The sequence below is a fragment of the Anolis carolinensis genome, chromosome 6 (assembly GCF_035594765.1).
Source record: "Anolis carolinensis isolate JA03-04 chromosome 6, rAnoCar3.1.pri, whole genome shotgun sequence".
Lineage (NCBI taxonomy): Eukaryota > Metazoa > Chordata > Lepidosauria > Squamata > Dactyloidae > Anolis > Anolis carolinensis.
The window spans coordinates 68,453,902-68,468,896 of NC_085846.1; the positions used below are offsets into that span (position 1 = coordinate 68,453,902).

General features: G+C 40.5%; 1 protein-coding gene across 2 annotated transcripts in view; it reads right to left on the bottom strand.

Annotated features, from left to right (window-relative positions):
- Positions 1 to 13,807, bottom strand: part of acp3 (acid phosphatase 3) — a 43,988-nt gene extending 30,181 nt beyond the window's left edge. The window contains exon 1 of one of the 2 annotated variants that reach the window (XM_016994403.2): positions 13,429 to 13,805. In XM_016994403.2, the coding sequence (XP_016849892.2) occupies positions 13,429 to 13,542 (114 nt within the window). In that variant the 5' untranslated portion in view covers positions 13,543 to 13,805. Of the gene's footprint in view, positions 1 to 13,428 lie in introns of both variants that reach the window. The other variant, XM_062984311.1, reaches the window with a different exon arrangement.
- Positions 13,808 to 14,995: the final 1,188 nt, after the last annotated feature.

The window sequence follows — 14,995 nt, forward strand, 5'->3', positions numbered from 1 at the left end:
GGGGGTCACAATTTCTCTGGATGCAGGGGAACTATAACTCCTGTAAATCAAGGTTGTTATTCCTCAAACTTTTCCAGTATTTTCTGTTCGTCGTGGGGAGTCTGTGTGCCTTGTTTTGTCCATGTCCATCATTTGTGTGGATTTCTGTATTCTGTTGAATTTTGAGCTGAATCGGGTGAAAGTACTGCAAATCCCATCTTTCATGGTCCATCCTCCTCCTCATGGTGTGAAGTGGGTAACGGGGTGTCTGTGTGCCAAATATGGTCCATTGTCAGTCGTTCGTTGGGGTCATAGTGGTTTGATTTGGGTGAAGGTACTGCAAATCCCATCATCCGTGGTTTGTCCTCCCCTAACCGCACCAAGATGTAAAGTGTGTGTGTGTGTGTGGGGGGGGGGGTTGTGTGCCAGTGATTGAAAGTGCTGCATATCCCATCATCCGTGGTTATCCCTCCCCCAAACTCATTATTAAAAGACGCGCGTATTGGTATGCTATGTTGTGTCAAAATTTCAAGTTGATCGACCAACTACTTTTCGAGATCTGCTTGCACAAACATATGCAGGCTGTGTGTGTGTGTGTGTATATATAAACACACATACATACATACATATATACATATATACACATACATACATACATACATATATATATTAGCTTTGCCCGGCTTATGGGAATCCTTTGTTGGCCAGGTGGAATAGCAGTGAATAGCCTTGCAGTCTCAAAGCCTGGCCGTTTTCTGGAGTAGCTGGAGCTTTTTGTTGTACTAGCTGTGCCCGGCCACGCGTTGCTGTGGCGTTGTCTGATGGTGAGAACCTTTTGTGGTAGTGGTGGTATTGAATGTCTGTTGTATGGTTGTCTTTATGTTTAGTATGCATTTGGTTGTTTGTGTACTGTGAAAGTGGTGAGGGCAGAGGGGATAATCCAGTTCAAAGCAGATAATATAAGATTATAAATGGGTAATACAGCTGTGTGGAAGGGCCTTGAGTCTACATTGCCATATAATCCAGTTGAAATCAGATAATCTGTATCTTATAGGCAGTGTGGAAGAGGCCTGAAGCCTAACTGTACCTGTCCCCTGGGCTGAGTGGGTTGCAAGGAGGTTGCAAGTGGGCAGAGTTCTAACTGGCAGCAATTGGATAAAAAACAATTATTCCCTTCCCTCTAATTGGGACTTTATTTTTCTTTTCTTTTTGTTGTATGAACATAGAGGCATGGATGAGGGGTTGTGTTGCCAAGTTTAGTGTTTCTGAGATGTGTAGTTTTGTTGTTTTGTCCTGGGCCGAAATTTCTTTATCCTTTTATATATATAGATGAACGTAGAGGCATGGATGAGGGGTTGTGCTGCCAAGTTTAGTGTTTCTGGGATGTGTTGTTTTGTTGTTTTGTCCTAGGCCGAAATTTCATTACCCTTTTATATATATAGATATATAACTTTATTATGGTCCATGGACCCACAGCTGTTAAGTAAATAACATACAAACATACAAGAGTTTACAGAATAGTCAAACCGGGGGAATTTCTAAACAAACACAAACTACACAATGTCACAATGTCCTGATTGGAGACTAGACTCTTTCTCAGCCTTGCTGCCACTGCAAGGAACTTTGCCACCGTGAGATCAGATATCTGATGGAGGATAAGCACCATGAGACCCTCATGGTGCTTATCCTTCATCAGATATCTGACCTTTCCTTGTGGGGCAGGATCAGACAATCGAGTCAGGATTGGGTGAATGAGTTGACCTCGTTGGGATGAGTAATAGCGGCACTGCAACAAGATGTATTCTAATGATTCTATTTCATTTCCACCACACGGGCATAATCTTCGGGAGTAGGGGATACCAGATAGTCTGCAATTTAGCAGCTCTGATGGAAGTACATTTAGTCTTGCTTTTGTGAAGAGTCTTTGGTAATTAGATGCCGTGAGACTCTTAAGATAATTACATGACTTAAATGGTTTGGTGTATGGTAAATTCAAGTCCCATGGGGAACATGGAGAATTTGAGCAATCTCTGAGCTCTCCTAGGGCAATGTCCCTCATCCGTTGCTTCAGTAATTTCTGTGCTGTTTTAAAACCAAGGTGCAGTAAAAGGGACACTGATAGACCAATTGAGGTCACTTTCTGATCGGCCCCCCTTGCCCAAAGGGGTTGAGTGGTTTCAAACGGGATGAAATGTGATCGGCCCATTCCCAATTTAAATACAATTATTTTCAGCCAGAGATTCATTTTCAGAATCCAGGCCCTTATGCTTAGTGGACTTTTGCGCATTTCTAGCAACAAGACTGCATTAGGAACGCAGTACGGCACGTTTAGCAGGTCTCTTATAAACCTTGCTTGGACTCTGTCTAAGTTTACGTCTGTTTTTTCCCACCAAATGGCTGCATTGAAGAGAAGTTTCGAAACAATTTTGGCATTAATTTTTTTTATACCAAGGGGACGTGCTGTCCTCCTTTGGTGTAGTAAAATCTTAGTATGGCAGCTCGGCTAGCCTTAGCTTTTTGGGTCACAGTTTCTCTATGTTCTTTCCATGATAATGTATGGTGGAAGGTCAGTCCCGGGTACTGGAAGCTTTTTACCTGCTCTAAAGGGAATTTTCCGGTAGACCATTTGTATTTTGTGTATTTGCGTTCAAATACAAGGACTTTTGATTTGCCAAAATGGATATTTCACAATAGTCTGTAAATATCTTGAGTTGATGTAGGAGCCCTGGTCAGGATCTGGACAGGATGGCTGTGTCATCTGCATAAAGCAGAATGCGGACTCTCCTTGTGCCCAGGCTGAAGTGTCCTTGAGGATCCATCGTATCTTCTTCTAGGTCATTTAAGAATATGTTAAACAGGGTAGGAGCTAAGATACAACCCTGCCTGACCCCTCCGATCATTTGAATTGGCTTAGAAATTTGGCTCTGAGGACTACATCTAACCTGTAAATGACTGTCCCTGTATAGTTCTTTGATGAATGACAACAACATTGATAGGTGATAAGAGGGAAAATGGGAAGTAAAATAAAGATGAATAATATTGAGTCTCAGTGGTTGGGAGGGTCTTCACACAGTTAAAACTTATGTGCCAGCTGCGGCCGTACCTTGAAAAGCCTGACTTGGTCATGGTGGTCCATGCCTTAGTTACATCTAGAATGGAATACTGCAACACACTCTATGTGGAGCTGCCTTTGAAGACAGCTCGGAAACTGCACTTAGTGCAAAGGTCGGCAGCCAGATTACTAACTAGCTAACTATAGGGAGGATACCATGCCCCTATTAAAGCAGTTCCACTGGCTGCCGACAAGTTTCCAGGCCCAACTCAAAGTGCAGGTAATCACCTACAAAGCCCTAAATGGTTCGGATCCAAACTATCCTTCTATGAACCAGCGGGCTCTAAGATCTGCCAGGAAGGCCCTCCTCTCAGTCCCACTGCCGTCTCATACGCGGTTGGTGGAGATAAGAGAGAGGGCCTTCTCGGTGATGGTCCCCCGGCTTTGGAATGCCCTCCCTAAAGAAATTAGGCTAAAATCCACACTCCAATGTTTCTGAATAAACTTGAAAACATGGTTCTTCAAACAGGCCTTCGAACTTGATTAGAACTCCATGTTGAGGTTTGTAAAGACACTATTATGGCTGCGTTAACTGGAAAAGCTGATTGGCTGAGCCTGCGAACACCTAGCAAACTGCTTGGTCAATTTGTCTGCCATGCTACTGGGGAACCGATTTGAGCAGTGTGTGTACTCTGACTGGAAACAGCCAGGAGAGAAGATGAGAATATTATTGCTCTGTTTGATCATTTTGAAGTCAGTAAAGTTCCTGTTAATTGTTTTACAAAGCTGAGTGGCACATCATTACCCTATTACTGTATATGCATGTATTTGACTACGTTTCTGTGGGATCACTACTTGTATATGTGTGTGTTAAGGGAAAAACACCTGGTCAATTACAACTCATAGTTGAGTAATTAGAACAATCAAGGCTAACAAGCTTGAACCACTCCCTGAATGGGGTATATTTGGGAAATGTTTGTAATGTCTTTTGGGGACTTACTGAATACTTGCTGAGAGCCTACTACGAAGATGCATGAATTTAATGCAAGGAACTTTATGTGAGTTTTGTTGCTGGAAGTTTTATTATGTTTTTTTTTACTCTGCTACATAAGAGTAAATTTTTGATTTTTCTTCCATTTTCCTGGCTTGTTTTCTTTTGCTCATTGTGGATGCAACAAAAGGCTGGATAAGTCTGGACAGGACTGCACACAGTTTGTTTTTCAACAAACCCGTAACATACCCTGCATGATGACTTTGGTTCATAGGTGGATGCAAGAGCTTCTATTTAATGTCACCTATAATCTTTAACACCCCAGTTGTTAAAATTTGAGGCCCTGGGGACTCCTCTCATTCTAGCACTTTAAGTGACTGATATTGGATAGCGCCTATTTCAGATCTGCAGCCACTGCTGTGTTTTAGTGAATCTTTTAATTCAGCAGGGGTTTTATATGATGTTGTGATTGTGATTGTTTTATGTGTACATATATTTTCTTGTATTTTGTGTATTTTTGTTGCACTTTGAGTGCTTTTGTAAGCCACCCTGAGTCCCTTTGGAAGATGGCGGCGGAATATAAATAAAGATGATGATGATTAGAATATAACCTAGAAATTTTCCTGACCATGATTTTGCATGGTGCTTGTCGACAAATGACTTCAGGATGACTAAAGGTAAAGGTAAAGATTTTTCCCTGACATTAAGTCTAGTCATGTCCAACTCTGGGGGTTGGTGCTCATCTCCATTTCTACGCCGAAGAGCTGGCGTTGTCCGTAGACACCTCCAAGGTTATGTGGCCAGTATGACTGCATGGAGCGCTGCTACTTTCTCACTGGAGCAGTTCCTATTGATCTACTCACATTTGCATGAAGAGCCGCTAGATTGGCTGAAGCTGGGACTAACAGTGGGAGCTCAGCCCATTCCCTGGATTCGAACCGCTGACCTTAAGTTTAGCAGCTCAGCAATTTAACCTACTGATATAATATTTGAGTATTGTACTAGGACACTGAGAAGACCAGGATGTGAATCCCTGCTTGACTACTGGATAATCTTGAGTAAGTCACACTATGTTAGTCTCAGAGGAAGGCAAAGGCAAACCCTCTCTGAACAAATCTTGCCAAGAATATACAATGATAGGTTCACCTTAGGGTCAGAACTGATTTGAAGGCAAACAACAATACAGTCACCACCAATATCAACAAATGACCACTGATTTCATTTGTTGTTTGTTGTTCTTCTGGCAGCATGCAAAAGTTTCCCAGCTGGTTTTCCAGCCAGACTTATGTAAGGGTTGGTTCAGCCCTAGCAAAGGCAGAAGAGTAATTGAGGAAGCTGCTGTTTACCATGTTGCCTTTGTTATTTATTGTTACATAATTCCACAAAGTTGATAGGAATATGCTTAAACAAAGATGGAGTGGGTTTGACTGCTGGCACAAATGCATCCTTAAATCTGTGTGTCACATTTACTTTACAACGTTGCCATTCCTGTATTACAAAAGAATGTGGGGCAATTAGAGCTGCAATGAAACCTCATGACAACTTTATTTTCTCCTCCTCCTTCTCCATCATTTGGAATAACCTAATGTTCAGTGGAATGCTTTATACTGAAGCAGAATCCTTCAGAAAAATGTGGCATGTAAACTAACCATTTTATGGGTGGATCAAAAAGTTATATTTCTGATTTTTATTCCAAATTTTAAGTTTCAGAAGATAATAGGAAATATGAGAAATCAAAGATGTTTGGAATGAGAAGTACACACAATGTCCTAGATCACAGTCTAGATCAGTCCCGGATTTTAATTCCCAGATATTATTGGAATTTTAACTCCCAGAATCCCTATCCAGGACAGCGAATAGTCAGGAGTGCATAGAGTTGTAGTCCAGTAACATCTATGACAGTGGTTCTCAACTTGTGGGTCGCCAGGTATTTTGGCCTACATCTCCTATAAATCCCAACCAGTTTACTAGCTTTTAGGATTTCTGGGAATAATAATAATAATAATAATAATAATAATAATAATACCGTATATACTCGAGTATAAGCCGAACCGAATATAAGCCGAGGCACCATATTTACCACACAAAAAACTGGGAAAACATTGACTCCAGTATAAGCCGAGGGTGGTAAATTTCAGAAATAAAAATAGATACCAATAAAATTACATTAATTGAGGCATCAGTAGGTTAAATGTTTTTGAATATTTACATAAAGCTCAAATTGAAGATAAGACTGTCCAACTCTGATCAAATCATTATTCTCATCTTATTCAATGTAAATGTGCTTATGTATCCTTTAAATAATAATAATAGAGTAAAATAATACATGTAATAATAATAATAATAATAATAATAATAATTATAATAAATACAGGATAATAATACAAGTAATAATAAATAGAGTAAAATATTAAATACTGGTGAGCAGCCTGCTGCAATAAATCACTCTGACCATGAGGTCATGAGTTCGAGGCCAGCCCATGATGGGGTGAGCACCCGTCAATTAAAATAAATAAATAAATAAATAAATAAAATAGCCCCTGCTCGTTGCTGACCTAGCAACCCGAAAGATCATTGCATCTATCAAGTAGGAAATAAGGTACCACTTATAAAAGTGCGGAGGCAAATTTAACTAATTTACGACATTGGAATGAGGAAGTGCCGTCATAGTGGATGATGAAGCAGCTGCTCCCCCCTGTGGCCAGAATCGAACATCCCCTCAGGAGAAGGTTAAATTGCCTCTGCGTCTGTCTCTGTCTCGGTTCTATGTGTATATGGGCATTGTAAGTTTGCCCTATATGTATATAATGTGATCCGCCCTGAGTCCCCTTTGGGGTGAGAAGGGTGGAATATAAATACTGTAAATAAATAAATAAATAAAATCCGAGTGAAAAAATAAATGTATTAATAATAATAAAAATAGAGTAAAATAAATGTAATAGTAGCAACAATAATAAAGAAAAATGATAAATGTAATAATACCAATAATAATAGAGAAAAATAATAAATGTACCATATATTCTTGAGTATAAGCTGACCCAAATATAAGCCAACCAGAACCCTCACCCGAGTATAAGCCGAGGGAGGCTTTTTCAGTCTTAAAAAAGGGCTGAAAAACTAGGCTTATACTCGAGTATATACAGTACTTTATTTGTACTGGGAGATTGAAGGGGGGAGATTGAAGGCCAAAACATCTGGGGACCCACAGATTGAGAACCACTGATCTATGGGATCAACTTTGAGAACTGCTAGATTTGTTATTTGATAATGGTAAATTAGCACTCATGAATTTTTATAAAAAGGACTGCGTGGTCTTCCTTTCTTATGAACCATAAGACAATTGCATGGAAATCGGATATGTATTGGTTTAGATTTTTAAAAATGCTTTTGCAATTTGTTTTATCTTTCTATTTTTTTACAATTATGGTTTGTACATAATCCAGGTCACAAAAGCACAATTAAAGCCATGGCAGACCGTGCAAAAATAATCTGCAAATCCCACCTCCTCCAAAGTGAACTGAACCACCTAAACTGGGCTCTATAGACCAATGGAGACTCCACCACAGACATCAGAAGAGCTGCAAGACCAAGAACAAGCCATGAGAGTAAAAACAAAGATCCACCCAGAGGAAAAGTGTTCTTGCCATACATCAAGGGAACCACTGTCCGCATAGGGAAGCTGATAAAGAAACACAACATACAAACTATCTACAAACTCACTAAGAAAATCCAACAAATGCTATGTTCAGAGAAGGACAAACGGGATCCTCTCACCTCTGCGGGAGTCTACATAGGGACCACCAAATGCAGCATTGCCCAAACACGAATCATAGAGCATGAAAGGCACTACAGACTAATTCAACCCGAGAAGTCAGCCATAGCAGAGCACTTGATGAACCAACCTGGACACAGCATATTATTTGAGAACACAGAAATGCTGGACCACTCTCACAACCACCATTGTGAGAGAAGCCATTGAAATCCATAAGCATGTGGACAATTTCAACAGAAAGGAGGAAACAATGAAAATAAACAAAATCTAGCTACCAGTATTTTAAAAAACCTCTAAAATCAAAACAGTACATAAAGAACAACACTCAAAAATAGGGGAATTCTAGACAAGAAGCAATCAGGTCCAGCTAATCACCTCCCAACAAAAGATTTACCCAGTTAAGAAGCAGCCAGACTTTGAAGCTGCCAGGCTATTTCATGCTAATCAAGGCGGCCAATTGCAACATTCACACTTGCTTCAAACAGACAAGAGTTCTTTCTCCCACCCTGGACCTTCCACAGATATATAAACCTCACTTGCTTAGTTTCCAACAGACCTCACAACCTTTGAGGATGCCTGCCATAGATGTGGGCAAAATGTCAGGAGAGAATGTTTCTGGAACATGGCCATACAGCTTGGAAAACTCACAGCACCCTATGGTTTATATTTCACAGTAGCTTTAAACTGTTGTGAATCCCTTCAGGGAGACAGGACAGAATAGAAATAAAATTATTATTATTATTATTATTATTATTATTATTATTATTATTATTATTATTATTTTATTATGACACAGCAAACAAGATAGATGTGCTGGATTTCATATCACAAAATCACAAGTCGAACACTTCCCAAGTGTCTAGGATTGTGTGATGTATTTTCGGATGATGCATGCAGATTCCAGTAGGGTGGCCTTTTGCAGTTGGCAGATCGTAATTTTGTCAGTGTCTATTGTTTCCAAATGCTGGCTGAGATCTTTTGGCACGGCACCCAATGTGCCCATCACCACCGGGACCACCTGCACTGGTTTCTGCCAGAGTCTTTGAAGTTCAATCTTGAGGTCCTGATAGCGGCTGAGTTTTTCCTGTTGTTTTTCGTCAATGCGACTGTCTCCTGGGATGGCAACATCAATGATCCAAACCTTTTTCTTTTCCACAACTGTGATGTCTGGTGTGTTGTGTTCCAGAACTTTGTCAGTCTGGATTATTATTATTATTATTATTATTATTATTATTATTATTATTATTATTATTATTATTATTGTGAGCTGCTTCTAGTTGTGCATAGGAAAGCAGGGAATATAAATTACTAACTAAATCACTTATTTTTAAAAAGTTGAAATTTCATGCAGGTTCTTGACTTTACAGTTATTTGGACATCACACACTTAAACTAAATGGGACTTCTGAAGAGATGTATCTAAAGCTGGAATCATAATTACCTGTCAACAGTGCTTCTTCTGGCTAACACCCATTATGAACTCTGAACTTTTAATTTAAAACCGGAACTTCAAGGAGATAACTGATGCTTGTAAATTATATGTCCCAGTATTGTTTCTAACCAGGACAAATGTCTCAAAGCAAATTGTACAATGTATTAAGTTTTAATAACAAATGTATACCTGATTGGGTTGTTGTGAGTTTTCCGGTCTGTATGGCCATGTTTCAGAAGCATTCTCTTCTGATGTTTTACCCACATCTATGGCAGGCATTGAGGAGCCCTGGTGGCGAAGTGTGTTAAAGCAGTAAGCTGCTGAACTTGCAGACCAAAAGGTCCCAGGTTCAAACTCCGGGAGCGGAGTGAGCGCCCGCTGTTAGCTCCAGCTTCTGCCAACCTAGCAGTTCGAAAACATGCAAATGTGAGTAGATCAATAGGTACTGCTCCGGCGGGAAGGCAACGGTGCTCCATGCAGTCATGCCGGCCACATGACCTTGGAGGTGTCGACAGACAACGCCGGCTCTTCGGCTTAGAAACGGAGATGAACACCAACCCCCAGAGTCAGACATGACTGGACGTAACGTCAGGAAAAACCTTTACCTTTTACCTATGGCAGGCATATATAGATGTAAACCTGATTGTATATATCAGGGGTAGGGAACCATATACTTTGCAGATGTTCAGGACTATACTTCCCAAGGCCCACTACTTTTGACTATGCTGAGAATTGTAGGTAAAATTACTGATTACTTATGGCTTCTCTATCAATGGTGTAATATAGTGACTGGATTTTGGATTGTTGTGTGGTTTCTAGGCTGTATGGCCATGTTCTAACAGCATTTTCTCCTGACGTTTTGCCTGCATCTGTGACTGGCATCTTCAGAGGTTTTGATGGTTGGTAAAGCAAGCGGAGTATATATACCTATGTAATTATATAAGGTAAAGGTTTTCCCCTGACGTTGTCCATTCGTGACCTACTCTGAGGGTTGGTGCTCATCTCCATTTTTAAGCTGAAGAGCTGGCGTTGTCCGTAGACACCTCCAAGGTCATGTGGCCAGCATGACTGCATGGAGCACCGTTACCTTCCCACCGGAGCGGTACCTATTGATCTACTCACATTTGCATGTTTTCGAACTGCTAGGTTGGCAGGATCTGGAGCTAACAGCGGGCGCTCATTCCGCTCCCGGGACTTGAACCTGGGACCTTTCGGTCTGCAAGTTCAGCAGCTCAATGCTTTAACACACTGTGCCACCACCAGGGTGTGTGTGTGTGTGTGTGTGTGTATGTGTGTGTGTGTGTGTGTGTGTGTGTGTGTGTGTGTGTGTGTGTATATATATATATATATATATATATATATATATATATATATATACACACACACACACACACACATATACATACATACAGTAGAGTCTTACTTATCCAAGCTAAACGGGCTGGCAGAAGCTTGGATAAGCCGGCAGAAGCTTGGATAAGCAAATATCTTGGATAATAAGGAGGGGTCTGTTCTTACCATTGCTACTTGGTTGTTATACAGATTGCTCAGTAGACAGACAAGGTGACTTGGTATCCCCATACCACCAAGAACTTGCCACATTTTACTGTAATCTACACAGTATGGATATGTTGGTGAATTGTATGTTTGTAAATTTGTAAAATCAAGTAACATGTATCCAATTGTTCCAGTGTGATGACCCTAGTTAGGACTAACTTTTGAAATTAAATACTGAGATCCGAACTCCTTGTCCCAGGTTAGGGAAACTACTTTTAATTTTTTACTTGTTCTTTAAACATTCCCTACAGTCCCCTTCAGGGAGCAATACACCACACAGTCTATGGCCTGCGTATCGGCTGACTTGTAGGTAAAAGTACCAAATACCATCACACTTTCTTGGTTCAGCTTACTAGGCATGTCCGATCGATGAAAAAAATGTTTCAATTCTCGTTTCTAAAGTAGGGGGCACTGGCGCTTCGATATAGAAAGTATTTCCGATTTTTTCACCCAAAAATTTCGGATATTTCCGAAAATTCATAACAATTCTAAATGTTTCCAAAATGGCAGACGCGCATGCGCAATCGCTACACACCGGGCTTGTATGTCAATCTTCCATGTGGACGCAGAGGACGTTAGCTCCCACCTTTGCGTCCATTGTGGAAGCTTCTGATTGGCCGGGGAGCCGCAGCCATGTTAGGCTGCGCTAAGCTCCCATTCAAGGTAGGTTGCAGAAACAATTTTTTAAAAATATTTTAAAAAATATATTTTCAAAAATTGGGGGGAGGGGGGAATTAACAAAACATTAAGAGACAATTAGAGAATGGGCCAACAATGGTTCGAATTACATTGCTGGTTGCGCTGTGAGACAATGTCTCAGAATGCGTATCAAAAAGCGAGAACAATCCGAAATAATCCCGATATACGATTCAAAATGATTTTTTGGACATGTCTACAGCTTACACATCTAACAAGGAATTCCCCCCCCCCCCCCACAAATTTAAGAACCATAATTGCTTTTCTAGATTTGGTCCAGATTTTCACTAACTATTTTGGGACACAAAATAAATGACTGACAAGCTCAATATACCTGTAAACCAAAATAATATAAAAATGCAAGAACAAAGTAACCTCTAGATCAGTGGTTCTGAACCTTTCTAATGCTGTGACCCCTTAATACAGTTCCTCATGTTGTGGTGACCCCCAACCATAAAATTATTTTCACTGTTACTTCATAACTGTAATTTTGCTACTGTTATGAATCATAATGCAAATATCTGGTATGCAGGATGTATTTGGGAGATAGGGCGGAATACAAATAAAGTTTTATTAGTTTTATTATTATTTTCATTCACTGAACCAAATTTGGCACAAATACCCGATACGCCCAAATTTGGATATTTGTGGGGTTGGCGGGGCGGGGGAATTGATTTTGTCATTTTGGAGTTGTAGTTACTGGGATTTATAGTTAACTTACAATCAAAGAGCATTCTGAATGATGGAATTGAACCAAACTTGCCACACAGAACTCCCATGACCAACATAAAATACTGGAAGGTTTGGTGGGCTTTGAGTTTTGGAGTTATTGTTCACCTATATCCAAAGAGTACTGTGGACCCCAAACAATGATGGATCTGGACCAAACTTGGCATGAATACTCAGTATGCCCAAATTTGAACACTGGTGGAGTTTGGGGAAAATAGGCCTTGACATTTGGGAGTTGTAGTTGCTGGGATTTATAATTCATCTACAATCAAATAGGCCCTTGAACTTCACCAATGATAGAATTGGCCCAAACTTCCCACACAGAACCCTCATGATCAACAGAAAATACCGGAGGGATTTGGGTTTCTAAGAACATCAGAAATATGTGTTTTCTGATGGTCTTTGGTGACCCCTCTGAAATCTTCCCTTGCGACCCCCCCTCAGGGGTCCCAACCCCCAGGTTGAGAAATGCTTCCTCTAGAGAATGACAGGCATCTATTTTCTGATTCATAAGGCATGGTACAAAGTTATGTTAACATTTGAAACACCGAAGAACTCAAAGAGTTTCCATCACCTTATAGGAGGAAAGAAAACAGGGGTAAAATCTTTATTTTCTGTAGCTATTTTAGCCTGTGGATTCAGGATTTGACCACCATACATTAAAAATTATTTATTTATTTATTTATTTAAACATTTATATTCCGCCCTTCTCACCTCAAAGGGGACTCAGGGCACAGCGCAACATATATACGGCAAACATTCAATGCCGGAACATAAACTATAAATTTACATAAACACGACAATCAGTTCTCTTCACATTAAAACAATTACAGTAGAGTCTCACTTATCCAACATAAGTGGGCCGGCAGAATGTTGGATAAGCAAATATGTTGGATAATAAGGAGGGATTAAGGAAAAGCCTATTAAACATCAAATTAGGTTATGATTTTACAAATTAAGCACCAAAACATCAAGTTACACAACAAATTTGACAGAAAAAGTAGTTCAATGCGCAGTAATGTTATGTTGTAATTACTGTATTTACGAATTTAGCAACAAAATATCATGATATACTGAAAACATTGACTACAAAAATGCGTTGGATAATCCAGAACATTGGATAAGCGAGTGTTGAATAAGTGAGACTCTACTGTATTAATAAATGTGGAAGAGCACATAAAGCAAAACCATTAAAGACGCCTTCTCCATTCTTGTACTTACTAAGAGCGCAAACTTCAGCTCCCGTCCAGAGGCAGACTGGAGAAGAAAAAAAAGGAGGCTCAGAAGGGATGAGTAGAGCTTCTTGGAGCTTGTTGTTAGACTTGTTCCTCCCATCCTGGCAGCAGATACACAAATGATTTGTCACTAAGGCATACAGATTTTTGAATGCTCAGAGGGTGGATGCTTCATCAGAATTTCAAATAGGAAGTGTTTTTTTTTTCCTCCTCCAATCTTCCTCTTCAGTGAGCGTTCATGACATTATGCAAATTTTATTGTACAAGTATTAATTTATTGGCATTTCAAGTTGTCCGGCCTGAATGCTCTCCTTTCCTCTCTGGTTCAGTCTGCACATGGCTGGCATCTTCCCTTTTTCCTTTTCCTTTTCTCCACATTTAGCAGGGGAACTCAATGTAAATCTGGAAGTTCAAGCTAATTAAGGCCAATCAGCATCTTTCTCTGTTTTGCTGTTTATGCCTGCTCAGTGGAACAATCTAGAGGCAGTTTCTGTCTAACTTTCCTGTTGTAGGTAGGCACACAGGCAGAATTGACTAGAGTAGAACTGATTCTTTTATTTTATTGTGTTGTGGAAGGCTTTCATGGCTGGAATCACAGGGTTGTTGTGTGTTTGGCTATGTTCCAGAGGCTCCTGACGTTTCACCCACAACTATGGCAGACATCCTCAGAGGTTGTGCGCTGCTTCTGGGACATAGCCATACAGCCCGGAAAAGACACAGCAACCCTACTATGGAAAGTCTTTTCAGCTCCAGATCACCGAAGCACAATGCCTCCCCAGTCTCATTTGGTTAGCTTCCAGCAAATCATATTTTTCACACAAATTCATAAGGGTGCTGACCTCTCTTTTGCCAAGCAAACAGCTTTGTTATTCTAGTGAGATCTTCAAGGAAATAAAAATAGACCTGGAGCAGGCAATTTCCTGGGCTCAGGATAGAGAACGATAGGGCTTCTTCAAATCTGCATGGTACTGGGGTTTCTATCTCAAACAGATATGCTACTGAAATTGCTGCACCATAAAACTTTTTAAAAATTGAGGGTTTTGTCAACGATATCCCTATCCAAGTTTGGTAGTAAGGCTTTGTTGGCTACTATGCAGTGTGGGTTACATGTGCTTACTCAGGACATAGACACTCAATCGGGGAACATTTTTTCACTGATTGCCTGGCATCCTTTTCAGTGCCAGGCAATAAGAGCCAGAGCCCCCGGTGGCACAATGGATGTAACCCTTGTGCCAGTGGGACTGCTGACCGAAAGGTTGGCGGCTCGAATCTGGGGAGCGAGGTGAGCTCCCATCTGTCAGCTCTAGCTCCCCATGCGTGGACATGAGAGAAGGCTCCCACAGGATGGTAAAACATCCAGGTGTCCCCTGGGCAATGTCCTTGCAGACGACCAATTATCTCACACCAGAAGCGACTGGCAGTTTCTCAAGTCCTGACACAAACACAGAAATATCCCTTCCAGTAGTTATGACATGATGAACTGGATTTATAATCTCCCAACTGATGGAGATGCTTATGGTCATTAAGGTAAAGGTAAAGGTTTCCCCTGACGT